Source organism: Candoia aspera, chromosome 1 (assembly GCF_035149785.1).
Source record: "Candoia aspera isolate rCanAsp1 chromosome 1, rCanAsp1.hap2, whole genome shotgun sequence".
Lineage (NCBI taxonomy): Eukaryota > Metazoa > Chordata > Lepidosauria > Squamata > Boidae > Candoia > Candoia aspera.
The window spans coordinates 219,271,246-219,286,810 of NC_086153.1; the positions used below are offsets into that span (position 1 = coordinate 219,271,246).

The 15,565-nt window shown below is 39.9% G+C and overlaps 1 protein-coding gene across 1 annotated transcript in view; it reads left to right on the forward strand.

The window, feature by feature from the left end:
- SEMA5B (semaphorin 5B) overlaps positions 1-15,565 on the forward strand; it is a 201,012-nt gene that overhangs the window by 83,671 nt on the left and 101,776 nt on the right. Inside the window, exons 9-10 of the mRNA XM_063309048.1 lie at positions 10,780-10,915; positions 12,686-12,893. Of these exons, the coding sequence (XP_063165118.1) occupies positions 10,780-10,915; positions 12,686-12,893 (344 nt within the window). The remainder of the gene's footprint in view (positions 1-10,779; positions 10,916-12,685; positions 12,894-15,565) is intronic.

Genomic DNA, 15,565 nt, shown 5'->3' on the forward strand with positions numbered 1-15,565 from the left:
TTTAGTTAGCTCTCCCCTTCACCTCATTTCCATCCAGTCTTCTTCTACCCTGTCTCGTCCCTTTCTTTCCCTTTCCAGTGCAACCACCTCTTCTGCTTTCATGCTGAATATTTATTTATTTATTTATTAATCAAATTTATCACCACCCATCTCCCAAAAGGGACTCTGGGCGGTTTACAATAAAACATAAATAAAATATAAAACTATAATACATAATACAATAAATATAACAAAAACCTCGACGGCTGGAAGTTCTTTGTGATTTGCAGGCAGAGCTGGGTCCTTCTAAGAAACTAACCATCCCCAGGAACGGCTACTCTCTCTCCCGCCCCAGGCATAATTACAGAACCAGGTCTTTAGCTGTTTCCTAAAGTCCAGGAGGGAGGGAGCCAATCTCACTTCCGGGGGAAGGATATTCCAAAGGGCAGGTGCTATTGCAGAGAAGGCCCACCTCCTGGACCCTGCCAGATGGAATTCTCTTGCAGACGGGGTCCGTAGCATGCCCTCTCTGCACAACGGGGTGGGACAGGTTGATGTGATGGGAAGGAGACAGTCCCTTAGGTAACCTGGACCCGTGCCATATAGGGCTTTAAAGGTGATAACCAACACCTTGAATTGGACCCAGAAGCATACTGGCAACCAATGCAGCTCGCGGAGCAAAGGGGTGACGTGTGCTGATCTTGTGAAACCCAAGATCACCCGCGCGGCTGCATTTTGCACCCGCTGTAGCTTCTGGATACTCTTCAAGGGTAGCCCCAAGTAGAGCGCATTACAGTAGCCTATATGGGAGATAACCAGGGCATGAGTGACCATTCAAAGGGCCTCTCACTCCAGGAAGGGGCGTAACTGGCGCACAACACGAAGTTGCACAAAGTCCCTCCTAGCCTCTTCGAGCAGGAGGCGTGAGTCCAGGAGGACCCCCAAGTTACGCACCGGCTCTGTCTGGGGCAGCACAACCCCATCCAGAACTGAAGATGACAATTTCCCAGAAATCGAGGAGCCATTAATCCACAGCTACTCCATCTTCCCCGGGTTCAGCCGCAATCTGTTGTCCCCCATCCAGGCCCCCACAGCCCCCAGGCACTCAGAAAGGGTGGCCACAGCATCACTTACTTCACCCAGGAGATGTATAATTGGGTATCATCTGCATATTGATGATACCTTACCCAGTAGTGACAGATGATCTCGCCCAGTGGTTTCATGTAGATGTTAAAAAGGAGTGGAGAGAGTACCGAACCCTGCGGCACCCCACAAAGGAGGGGCCGCGGGCCAGGTCTCTCGCTCCCTATCAACACCGACTGGGACCAACCCTGGAGGAAGGTGGTGAACGAGCGCAGAACCATGCCGCCCACCCCCAACTCCCTAAGTCGGTCCAGAAGGATACCATGGTCGATGGTATCAAAAGCCACTGAGAGGTCAAGAAGAGCAAGGATAGATGCACTGCCTCCATCTCGCTCCCGCCAGAGGTCATCCATAAGTGCGACCAATGCCGTTTCCGTCCCATAACCAGGCCTGAAACCTGACTGAAAGGGGTCTAGATAATCCATTTCATCCAGAATCCTCTGGAACTGCAAAGCCACCACTTTCTCAACCACCTTCCCCAAAAAGGGGAGGTGGGAGACTGGGTGAAAATTGTCCAGTACGGTAGGGCCCAGCGATGGTTTCTTGAGGAGGGGGTGCACCAGCGCTTCCTTAAAGGCTGCTGGGAACACCCCCTCTCTCAAGGATGTGTTTACCATCGCCTGGACCCAGCCACATGTCACCTCCCATGCTGCTTTCACCAGCCAGGAGGAGCATGGGTCTAATTGGCATGTGGTAGCATTTACAGTCCGAAGGATCCTGTCCACTTCCTCGGGTTCAACAGGATCGAACTGGTCCCAGATAACCTGGTAAGTACGTTCCCTGGGTATCTCCTCCTATATATACTAGAAGAAGAAAGGAAAATGACTTGAGAGTAGTTTGTTGATTTTTGTCCTGGCCCTACAGCTCTGCCAGATGCACATATTTATAGGGAGAGGCGAATAACCAGAATTGGTTTAGCTGGAGTGGACAATCCTCAGCAACAATATGGGAAAGCTGGGCATTATACAAATGTTGGACTGGGGAGATTCATTCATTCATTCTTCTTGCAGGAGGTTGCTGTAGATTTATGTTCATCTTCCTTTTGCATAAAAATTGAAGAATTATCATATGGTTAGCAGAATAATGCTGTCTACACATCAATTGATGGATGCCTTCCTACTGTAATCATCTGAATTAGTTTCTTTTGGAGAATATGACTTCTTTAAAATGTAATTATTTTCAGGGGATAATAAAGCAGGCTTTGTAACCTTTTTTTAAAGTTACTATTTTTGGTATCTTTTTAGTAACCTTTGGCACTATTTAAGATTGTCACCACAGAGTTGGCTTTCCTGTGCCAAGGCTTGCTTATGTAGATACACCTGCTCGTGAAGGTAATTGCCTTGTGTATAAGAAAGACACTTATACAAGTTTGCAGCTCCTGTGTTCTTTTGTAATTTCCACATTGTAGTGCTATGGAAACGGTCTAAATGCATGCACATGTTTTAAATGCACTTTTACAGAACTGAGTGAAAAAGCAGACCAAAGTATGCCAAAAAATCTGCCATTTTTATCGCTCCTTCAACTCCTTTGACTTGCTGTGGAGAAAATAATCAAGGGTATTGGAGTGAATGGATTGCCTGCAATTGCTGTAGGTAATTTAAAAATAAATTCACAGGAGGAAGTTGGTAAAATGCCTAATGAGAACATACATATATAAAGCTGAGATATGAATGATTCTTCTGTTTTCTGGTGGATCCACTGTGCTGTTTGCTGGAGTGAGTGGACAAGGCAGGAAGTCTTCAGTTAACATTTTCTCACTTTGTTCAAATGGGAAACTAGGAGACTTGTTGGTTTCAAAAAAGCTAATAAATAAAATCAAGATTTGACACAAGTGTCTTGTTATGGCTAGTTCCAAATTCATGAACCATATTCTTCCAGAATGAATGAAATTGGAAACTATAGTCTGATTTCTCTGTGAACTACTCCAAAAAGAGCTCTGGCTAATATGGAGAAGCACAAAGCTTGTCCATATCTTGGTGTATTAAATTGAGGTATGATTAGCTGGAGAGGGTTCTAATTTTGTAACTATCTCAGGTTAATGTCTCTGATGAATCATGGAAGAGTGTGTTTCTTTCATTGTTCAGTATAAACATAGAAGCTAATATATTTTTCTCCATCTCACCCTTAATTGTTTAAAGTGCACTCTTGCTAGTAGAAAAAAGAAAAAAAAATGCATATATGCAATTGCTTCTTATTTTTTTCTTTAACCTGGGAAGAAAAAAGCATTATAGAGCACCTTCAGAAGTGAATAGACAAATTATTATTGATAATAGCTGAAGTTAGATCAAATAAGGACTTTGTGTTGTGACACAATGTTCTTTCAAATATTCAAAGAAGGGAAAATGTTCCAATTTGTCAGCCATCTAGACAAATAATGGTAATTATTCTTTTAACTTCTATCAGGACTTGTGTCATGCTTCTGCATTCTGCATATAAATTAAGCCTTATGTTCACTCCAGTAGCATGATTGATACATTAAAGGTGCCTTGTTTGTATCTTAAAACGTATTTGCTTTTCAAGGATGAGGAAAATATGTCTGTACTCCCAAATCTTGAAGCTCTCACTTAATGAGGTCAGTAGCAATTTTCCAAAAAAGCCAGGCATCAGCCAGTTTGGTGCACTTCATTGTGGAAAAATGGGTTATATTCTGATTTATTGTTCATTGTTGCGTAATATAAAGCTAAGTCAGCAGGAAGAATAGGTATTTAGGGAAGCAATTTATGAAATATTTAAACAGTTGTTATTAAAGTTTCTAGAAGGGTAACTGAAACTCATTTAAAAGCTTTCGGACATGAGGTGTTTTCTCATCGGCCTTTTAATCGTTGGTGGGCCAGAAAATACATAGTCAGTCTGCCTTTTAAATGAAGCAGTGATCAAATATACCCATAAATATTGGAGAGGGACGTGCTGTGGCTTTTGCCGTGTCCACTGCTTTCCCAGCAGCCTGTCACTGTCCTCTAGCATGCCAGTTCGTCAGAGACCTCCTTGGCGTAAATGTGATGAAACAGTGGACAAGACTTAATAGACCTTTATCAGAAATGTCCTTTTTGGACTTCTTTCTATATGTTTAGAGCTTTCTCACTTCTGACTTCATTCTCAGAGCTTTTCTTTGCGATAAATTTTTGTAAAATGTATTGCAAAATAAGTTACTTTGGAGCAATGGTATTGCCTAAGTACAGTAGCTCTGTATTTATATTAGCCACCTGACAGTTTCATCTCAATGAAGAGAATTCTAGGAGAATTCATGTAGTGAAGGTTTAATGATTTAGAGCCCTTACGTAGAGACAGGGAATGCAACTTTTCTTGGCAAGGGATCACCTTTAACTTTTGAATGCCGATTTCTAAAAAGTATCTCCAAAACTGTTCTCCCCAAATAGGAGTAGTAGGGCTAGAATAAAAACCACAGTTGATTTCCTTCATATTTGAATTTAGATAAAATTAGATGCAGTTTGTATGATAACTCTTTATGTCTTTAATCAGTGTTGTCTGTCACAAAGAATGTCATCAGAACTTTTGGAAGTCTCTAGAGGCAGCACACAGAGTTTTTGGAGGCACAATGTGCTGCCCAAGTTGATTTTACAGGGTAAACATTTAGCTACTTACAGGTTAATATAGCAGCTACTTACTCTTCACTTTTCATATTCTTACTAGTATATCTGAGAAAATAGGTTCCTTGTGGTCTGAAAAACTAAATTATAAGGAGATACCAGATTTCACTTCAGCAAAGGATCATTACCTTGTTGTGGTGCTGGAGCTTGAGCACCTCAATGATGCCATGAGCTAAACCGTGAAGGGCCACCCAAGACGGGAAGGTCATGACAGAGAGGTTAGACTAAATGCAATCCCTGGGGAAGGTAATGGCAACCCACCCCAGTATTCTTGCCGTGAAAACTAAATGGATCAGTACAACCAGAGGTATGTCGGTATACCATCGGAAGATGAGACCCCCAGGTCGGACGATGGTCAAAATGCTACTGGGGAGGAACAGAGGATGAGTTCAACTAGCCCCAGACGTGATGACGCAGCTAGCTCAAAGCCGAAAGGACAGCTAGTGGCCGACGGTGCTGGTGGTGAATGGCGAATCCGATGTTCTAAGGATCGACACACCATTGGAACCTGGAATGTAAGATCTATGAGCCAGGGCAAATTGGATGTGGTTATTGGTGAGATGTCAAGATTAAAGATAGACATTTTGGGCGTCCGTGAACTGAAATGGACTGGAATGGGCCACTTCACATCAAATGACCACCAGATCTACTACTGTGGACAAGAGGACCACAGAAGAAATGGAGTAGCCTTCATAATTAATAGTAAAGTGGCTAAAGCGGTGCTTGGATACAATCCAAAAAACAACACAATGATCTCAATTCGAATTCAGGGCAAGCCATCTAACATCACAGTGATCCAAATATACGCCCCAACCACAGATGCTGAAGAAGCTGAAGTAGAGCAGTTCTATGAGGATCTGCAGCACCTACTGGACAACACACCTAAAAGAGATGTTATTTTCATCACAGGAGACTGGAATGCTAAGGTGGGCAGTCAAATGACACCTGGAATTACAGGTAAGCATGGCCTGGGAGAACAAAATGAAGCAGGACATAGGCTGATAGCATTTTGCCAAGAGAACTCACTCTGCATAACAAACACTCTCTTCCAACAACCTAAGAGACGGCTTTATACATGGACTTCACCAGATGGACAACACCGAAATCAGATTGACTACATCCTTTGCAGCCAAAGGTGGTGGACATCTATACAGTCGGTAAAAACAAGACCTGGAGCTGACTGTAGTTCCGATCACGAACTTCTTCTTGCACAATTTAGGATCAGACTGAAGAGATTAGGGAAGACCCACAGATCAGCTAGATATGAGCTCACTAATATTCCTAAGGAATATGCAGTGGAGGTGAAGAATAGATTTAAGGGACTGGACTTAGTAGATAGGGTCCCGGAAGAACTATGGACAGAAGTTCGCAACATTGTTCAGGAGGCGGCAACAAAATACATCCCAAAGAAAGAGAAAACCAAGAAGGCAAAATGGCTGTCTGCTGAGACACTAGAAGTAGCCCAAGAAAGAAGGAAAGCAAAAGGCAACAGTGATAGGGGGAGATATGCCCAATTCAATGCCAAATTCCAGAGGTTAGCCAGAAGAGATAAGGAATTATTTTTAAACAAGCAATGCGCGGAAGTGGAAGAAGACAATAGAATAGGAAGGACAAGAGAGCTCTTCCAGAAAATTAGAACCATCGGAGGTAAATTCCAGGCCAAAATGGGCATGATCAAAAACAAAGATGGCAAGGACCTAACAGAAGAAGAAGAGACCAAGAAAAGGTGGCAAGAATATACAGAAGACCTGTATAGGAAGGATAACAATATCGGGGATAGCTTTGACGGTGTGGTCAGTGAGCTAGAGCCAGACATCCTGAAGAGTGAGGTTGAATAGGCCTTAAGAAGCATTGCTAATAACAAGGCAGCAGGAGACGACGGCATCCCAGCTGAGCTGTTCAAAATCTTGCAAGATGATGCTGTCAAGGTAATGCATGCTATATGCCAGCAAATTTGGAAAACACAAGAATGGCCATCAGACTGGAAAAAATCAACTTATATCCCCATACCAAAAAAGGGGAACACTAAAGAATGTTCAAACTATCGAACAGTGGCACTCATTTCACATGCCAGTAAGGTAATGCTCAAGATCCTGCAAGGTAGACTTCAGCAATTCATGGAGCAAGAATTGCCAGATGTACAAGCTGGGTTTAGAAAAGGCAGAGGAACTAGGGACCAAATTGCCAATATCCATGGGATAATAGAAAAAGCCAGGGAGTTTCAGAAAAAACATCTATTTCTGTTTCATTGACTATTCTAAAGCCTTTGACTGTGTGGATGATAACAAATTGTGTCAAGTTCTTAGTGGTATGGGGATACCAAGTCATCTTGTATGCCTCCTGAAGAATCTGTATAACAACCAAGTAGCAACAGTAAGAACAGACCACGGAACAATGGACTGGTTTAAGATTGGGAAAGGAGTATGGCAGGGCTGTATACTCTCACCCTACCTATTCAACTTGTACGCAGAACACATCATGCAACATGCTGGGCTTGAGGAATCCAAGGCTGGAGTTAAGATCGCTGGAAGAAACATTAACAATCTCAGATATGCAGATGATACCACTTTGATGGCTGAAAGCGAAGAGGAACTGAGGAGCCTTATGATGAAGGTGAAAGAAGAAAGTGCAAAAGCTGGCTTGCAGCTAAACCTCAAAAAAACCCAAGATTATGGCAACCAGCTTGATTGATAACTGGCAAATAGAGGGAGAAGAGGTAGAAGCAGTGAAAGACTTTGTATTTCTAGGTGCAAAGATTACTGCAGATGCTGACTGCAGTCAGGAAATCAGAAGACGCTTAATCCTTGGGAGAAGAGCAATGACAAATCTCGATAAAATAGTTAAGAGCAGAGACATCACACTGACAACAAAGGTCCGCATAGTTAAAGCAATGGTATTCCCAGTAGTAACATATGGCTGCAAGAGCTGGACCATAAGGAAGGCTGAGAGAAGGAAGATCGATGCTTTGGAACTGTGGTGTTGGAGGAAAATTCTGAGAGTGCCTTGGACTGCAAGAAGATCAAACCAGTCCATCCTCCAGGAAATAAAGCCAGACTTCTCACTTGAGGGAATGATATTAAAGGCAAAACCGAAATACTTTGGCCACATAATGAGAAGACAGGACACCCTGGAGAAGATGCTGATGCTAGGGAGAGTGGAAGGCAAAAGGAAGAGGGGCCGACCAAGGGCAAGGTGGATGGATGATATTCTAGAGGTGACGGACTCATCCCTGGGGGAGCTGGGGGTGTTGACGATCGACAGGAAGCTCTGGCGTGGGCTGGTCCATGAAGTCACGAAGAGTCGGAAGTGACTAAACGAATAAACAACAAAACCATATTTCAAGTGATTTGCTCAAGAAGTGTAATTTCATAAAAGATGTTAAGAATCCTGAGAACAGATTCTTCCTCACTCCAAGTACTTGTACTTCCTATAGTTCCCTAAGACAATGACAGCTGATTTAAGCATTTATTTAACCTGGGAAGCCTTATTGGAATGATAAAGGTTTAGTATTGAAAAAAGCAAATATTTTAATCATGATAATATTGAGCCACACAGTAAGATAGTTTGGAATGCTTTGCATACTATAACACTACATTTATACAGATTTATTCAGATATTCAGCTGAATATTTCTGAAACAGTTATTTTAAGGGGAGGCATCCTTGTCCATTGTTCAAGCTTCAGTTCCTCATTTTTCAGTGCACAAGTGCTGCACATGCTGACAGGGTTGTTATTTGGCCCAATATGCCAGATCCAAAGGCATAAAACTGTTGAATAATCCAAAGATGAACTTCTGCTCTGAAATTTGCTGTGAAACATTCAGTGGCTTGCTTTAGAAACCCCACTCCAGCCTCCCCCGTGCAGTTTTTAGACTATTATTTTGCTTCTCTGGTTGTGCCTGAAGACATTAGGTTGTCATTTGTCATTAGCACTGTCTAAAGAACTGCCTTCTGTGAACATGCAACATGTCAGTAACACTTAGGCAGCAGTGAAGAAAGGTTCATCATGTGGTCTTTTGACCAGTTCAGAGACAACTGCTGCATTGCTCAGTGGAATGCGGGGTGGTATGGCTGGGAGGAGAAAGCAAGCAGGCACACTTACTCTTTTAAGGGCTGTTTTTGCTTTGGCAAGAGGAAAAAGGAGTCTTCTGCTCAGGTGCAGATAAGAAAGTTCTTGAGATGATTTTGATGATCCTCGTGGAATTTTCACAGAAGTGTCGTCTAACCCCTTTGAGAAGAATGTTAGACTCATAAGCAGTTTCTGCAGCACATGCTGGAAGTTGCTAGAATACTAATTCAATACAAGTATCAAACATCCTACATTCATGTGTCTTATCACGGGGTAAGAATAATAGAAATGGATGTTTAAATTGTTTTTCTATGTAGCAGGATCTCTTTAAATTTTGGCAGCACCAGGAGGTCCTTTTTAAATACTTTGCCTAAATACTTGTTTCCTGCATAAAATCTCACAACTCAGAATACATATGGTTAAGGCATTACCAGTTTAGTAAAAGTTCGTTCTTTTCATAGAAGTCCAAATTATTTCCAGTAGCGACACAATATGAAAAGCAATCATTCAGATATTTACCCAGCGTGATGACAGTGTCTTTCATGCTGTTTTGAAAGGGCCTTCTGTGTTTTTAGACAGTTTTAAAAACTATTTTGAACTTCCTGATTCCTCTTTCATGCTTGTCCTCTTTCCCTCCACCACTTAAAATAATTCTGAAATGTTTTGAATCCTCAGTTTGGCCCCACAAGTACTGTGTCTTAAAGTGATACTCTCCAAATTATAAAATCTCAGCTTCAGTTCTTTATATATTGCATTTGAATAACCATAGCCTACCTTGAATAGATTGGAGAGAGAGAATGAAGAGAAGATTATGTAGAGAAGTAAACCAGACCCAGCACTGTTGAAAACTTGCTTCAAACATTTTGCTTGGGTTTCTCACCTATTTTTGTATTTCGGCTGTTAGTTCAATTCTATTTCTATACCTCAAAAATGCACTTATATAATATGTTTTAATGGCTGAGTAGTTTTCATTTCACATGAACTATTAATCTGATAATGACTGACATGTGCCTTAAACAAAGACTGTCATTAAGTAACTGCAGTTCTTGTTTTTAGCGGTAACTGATCTACATTAAGGGAAACTGAATGCATACTCCTAGAGATAAAACTATATTGTAAAAAGCATCATTTCTCTAAAGGGCTGCTGGTCTTTTTAGTTAGCAGAGAAAGAAGTGAGGCTCTGTGGAGATTTTGTTTTGTAAGTCATTTGGATATTCAAAAATCTATACTAGAAATTTTTGGGATGTACAAAAAAATACAGGAACGTTTAGTGAATAATGGGACAAGCTGGGAAAGATCAAAACAATGTTTTTAGGATTCTTAATATCCAACAATGCATTGCTCAGATTTGGTTTGCTTCAGAGTGCTGCTTCATCAGCTCATATCCTAGGATTTTGGGAGTGTGTTCAGCTGTTTCTTCATAGAAGTTACATATTCTGAAGCTTTATTAGATAACTATTAGGCAAAAGATTAGACAAGTTCTGATTTCCTAATTCCTGACATGTCTTGAGCCTCTTATGCAAATAGAATGGCTACTTTAATAGACGTGGTTGGACTTTGTCAGAGGGTGAATTAATGTCTTGCAATGGAACCTGTGGAGCTTAAAATTAAATCTCACCTTGAAAAATAAACTAGAGATTTAAAAATTAAGCCCACTTACCTCCAATCAGGATTGATGGGATATCAGTATTAATGTTCCTTGACAATTAAACTATGTGTGACTTTCCATGTCAAAATTGCTTTTCCCAGTTTTAAATCACATGAGATGTTCAAGAGGGGCTTTTTAACATCTCCTAATTGTCTCCTCATTCGTGTAGATTCTTTTCTTCCCTTCTGAGGCCTGTAGCCTTGTATGCTGCTGCTTGGCAACCTAGGTACCATTTATTTTCTTGAGATTTGATGTCTGTTTTGATGAAAGTGTCAATGTTCCAAAGATTAAATTGATTTTCTTTCTTTCTCTTCCCCTCTGTCCTTGTGTCTAGAAACAGTATTGCTGCTTCAGCGGTGTGTGCCTTCAATCTCAGTGCTATTACGCAAGCCTTTAATGGACCTTTCCGATACCAGGAAAATCCAAGATCTGCATGGCTGCCAACAATCAACCCTATTCCAAACTTTCAGGTATTTTAGTACAATCTCAGAACCTGTTTTCTCTACGGTGGAACAGTTGGAATTAATGTTGTGTGTTGACTAGCGTATCAAGTTTAGACATGAGGAATTTAAGCTTATAAGGATAGCTGTCATGTGTGAATTAGTGGGTAGGAACAGAAGCCTTGATCTGAGTGTATATAAATGGGTAATAGAGTGATACTATTTGTGTCACTTCTTAGCTTAATATAGCCAGAAGGAAAGATTATGGGAGATAATACTCATTTATGTGCTCATTTACCTGTAAGGTTGATATCTCCTTTTTGAGTTTGAGGTGACATATATAGGATTCTCAGTTCTATTTTTCATTTCCATAACAATAATACTTTGAAGTAGATTAGACTGAAAGATAGTGGCTGGCCAAAAGTCATCCAGGGAGCTTTGACAGCTAGGTGTAGACTTCAATTTTGCAATTCCAGATCCTACTGTGATATCCTAAACACTTTACCAGTATGGAAAGATATAGATTATTTTCCTGTATTAGCATTGTCCATCACCAAGATTATGTATTTGACAGTAACAGTTCAGTTCAATTCAATTCAGTGCAATACAATTTATTGGATTTTGAGGCTGCCTGACTCCCAAAAAAATTTGGGCAACTTACAATATTTAAAAGACTACGTAATTGAAAAAGGAACATGGTTCACCACCTGGACAAAAACACATAGATAACATCCAGGAAAATAATATGTGACAACAGTTTTGTTCCACGAACACCCTAACCCCAGACTGGGAACAAAGCCAGATCTTAAGAGACTTGAAGAGCAGGAACCATGCATATCTCCAGTGGGCTGCTGTTCCAAACGGCTTCCTCGGCTCTGTGAGATGACAACATTTAATTGAAGAGACCTGGAGTGTACCCACTCTGCCCACTTGTGCCACCATATTGTGTATTTCAGGACCTTGTTAGGTCAGCATTGACAGTTATTTGCCAAGGCTGTGGTTCAACAGAAGACCCACAACTGACCTGCTGTGAACTCTGTGCCTGCTCCTCTATCTCTGGTCGTTACCACCTGCTTTCATAGGGGGTGGATGCAGGCATTGGCTTGTTGATCCCATCCCTGTTTTTTATGCTGGATACCTTTCAGATATCAGTACACTAGAGGTCTGTTATATTACACGTTCCCAACTCATGTAGCAGTGAAGGATATTTTGGACAATCTGTAGTCCTTTTAAAAGTATAAAACTTGCATTGCAAGAAAAGTATGAGAAGTTTACAAAGCCAAGATGAGAATTTTATAAAAAAGAATGTACTAGTGGTGGGCAACAGGAAGATTGAAAAAAAGATTAGCGAATGTTTGAAGTACAGAAGGAACAGAAGATCAATGAAGGGCCTTCAGGAGATGACAAGGGTAATATGGTGGCTGAAAAACAATTATTGGGGGAAAAATTAATTCCTCACTTCCTTTTGAGCAGGACATTTAATACGGGAATTTGAGGAGTTGAAAAATGCATGAACACTTTTTTTTGGCACACATAACCCATGGAATTAAGGTTCAAGAACTAAAATACAATCCAGCAACTAAAGACATCCCCAACCAAAAAGATGTCTTCTTCAGAGATGAAATATATAGGGCAAGGAGATTAGGGATAACCCTGAGATAGCCTGCCTAAACCAAAGGTACTTACAAATGAATGACAGGGCAATTCATTCAAGAATATTTTAGTTGAACTTTAAAATACAGCAGTTGAATTAAATAATATGAGACTAAATAGCTCTGTTCCTTTCTTCTTGTTCTTCAGTGTGGAATACTGAACGATGATAGCCCCAATGAAAATCTGACAGAAAGGATCCTGCAGGATGCTCAGCGCTTGTTCCTAATGAATGATGTGGTGCAACCGGTCTCTGTGGATCCATACGTTACTCAGGACAACATCCGTTTTTCTAAACTGGTGGTTGACATTGTTCAGGGCAAGGATACTCTATATCACGTGATGTACATTGGGACAGGTGAGTGCTCTTTACACCAGGGGCTTTTCTTTTCTTCCATTTTTTTCAGATGGTGCTCTGAGTTCTACACTGGGGGTTTTCAGAAAGAAAATGATATGAAAATTGGCATTTCCTTATTAGTAGGGTATAAGAGCTGATTTCAAGAAACAAAGAAACCTGGATGCAACATATAATCTGAGTTACCCTGGTTTCTATGGTGCTTATTTTTAGGTCATTATTGTTTCTTCCAACTCATTTCACTGGTGGTGGTTGTGGTGATGGTAGTTAAGGAGCTAAAATATGAGAGTGAAACTGAGTATATGGCAAGAGCATGCCTGATGGATTAATAGTAGTTAGTAGTAGCAAGTGGTTACCTCATTGTATTAAACTGCCTCATGAAGTTGTATTAAGTTGCCTCATGAAATTGTATGAACACGTCCCCTTCATTGGAGATCTTCAGACAGAGGCTGGATAGCTATCAGTCCAAAAGTTATAATAGATCCTGCACTGAGCAGGGATTGAACTTGATGACGTCTGAGGTTCCCCACAGTTCTATGAGCCTGTGATTCATTTCCACCAAAAGTATAGCTTGTCCAATTCTTTCATTTCTAGCATCCCTTGTGAAAGAAATAAATACACCTCCCCAAAAGTGAGCACAGCATCTACCAAAGGCTGATGGAGAAGAGACCTATTATAAGCAAAAACAGTATCAGCTAATATTTCCCCAAATTGGATTTTTATGAATGACAAATGTTTCCTGAATAAGGATTCAGTTCAGGAAGAAATAGCAAATAGATAGCAAGGCACATGGGTGGACATACAGCAGTGTAACTATCTCTGTGTTGTCAGCTTTCTTGTATAGACACTCGGGCACTCAGGTAAGGAAAATTAAATTTCTCTGCACTTGGATAGCATTTTAGGTAAAAGCATAGACAGCAAGTAGATTGTAGGAAGCACATTTGTGCTATTAGGAATATAAGAACCAAGATAATATTTTGGTGATTTTTCAGTATTCAACAGTTCGTAGAATCTTAATTCATTAGTCATGCTGGCTGAGGCTTTGGGAATTTTAATTCAAAACATGTATGGAGCACTAAATTGCCTAACTTTAACATAATCCTGCTTGATTTAACTTAATATTATATACTCTACCTGGCAACAACCCTCCAGTGTATTAGGTAAAGGTATTTTCCATCACTGATCCTTTTTTTCACCAGAAATCAAATTTAGGATCTTGGATTCTGCAAAGCATGCATTCTGCCATGATCCAAAAACTCAAGCATATCTTCTGAGTCTGTTTTGACTACAACATGCATATCATATAGGTAAACATTTACATAAACATCAATATACATATGCCTAAATCAATACTTGAAAACCACAGAGCCATTTTGAATTTCTCTGAATTTAAAGTTATTTTAATGTAGTAATTAGAAATGCTTCCATTTCCTTAATATTTGCTAATTCTGGTTGCTGCATGGTTTGTACATGCTGTAGTTCACCTACTTCTGATGTAATTAGTGAAAGTGCCTTAATCACTTGAGGCTTGTTACCAAGCTTTAAGTACTAGGTTGATCTTCAGTCTTGGCTTTTTTTTTTTAGGTAGAAAAATCTGGAGAAGTCCCAGAAGTATTATAAAAATAATTTACTTTTGTGATGGAATTTAAGATAAACATTTTGGCTAATCAGAATTTATGTTGTGGCTCTATTTAAAAAAAAATTATTATACATTGAGAAAGTTGATTTTAGGTTAAGATATATGGGCCCTCTAAGTGCTACAATAATTTACTCCATGACTACAGAATCACTTCCTTGAGTTCTCATCCACCACACTAAGTAATAATTTATCTACCTTTTACCACCACTTACTTCGAATGTGATTAGTTTTAAAGCGTTTCCAATCACAAAAACCATATACAAAAAAGGGGAATTCTTTGAACAAGTGAAGACTCTGAAGGTGCAGAGATAAATGGTAAAACTTAACTACAATAACTCCAAAATTAAAATGTTCTTTTGTTCCCTCAATAGGTCAAGAATTGATTTAACTGAAAGAATGTTACCTCATTCCTTTTCCTTGTATGCCTTAGTACATTTCAGTATCTGGGCTATTCAAAGTCAAGATTTAGAGTAGGTAATAGCATTTTAAATTAAGATGTCCAGTTAAACCTACACATAAAATACAAATTAAAACAATTATCACATGAAAATTGCATTTGTATGTTCTTATTCCATCCATTAAAACTTAGATCAAATAAAAAAAATTACAGCAGTTTTAGAATGTATCCCAGCTTTGAGTTAAACAAGTTTCCAAATTGTGGAGCAACTATTAATAGTGTAGACCATTAGAATTTTCAGCTATCTTCTGGGAATTGAAATCCACAAATCTGAGGCTGCCTACGTTGGGAAAACCTAATTGAAAGCCTGAATGGAGCATTTTTTAAAACTATGCAATCCCAAACACAGTGCTCTTTTTCATTGGTTTACTCACTGTAATATCCAGCATAAGGAAGAGTCAGGCTGACAATACAAAACATCCATCCATCCATACATCCATCCATCCATCTAATTTGTATCCCACCACAATCAAAACAACTCTCAGTTAACATGATATAGAAAAACAATTTTAAAATATCTATGGTAATTGTAACATAAATATAAAATCAAAACTCAGTAATTATTAAAAGAACAATTCA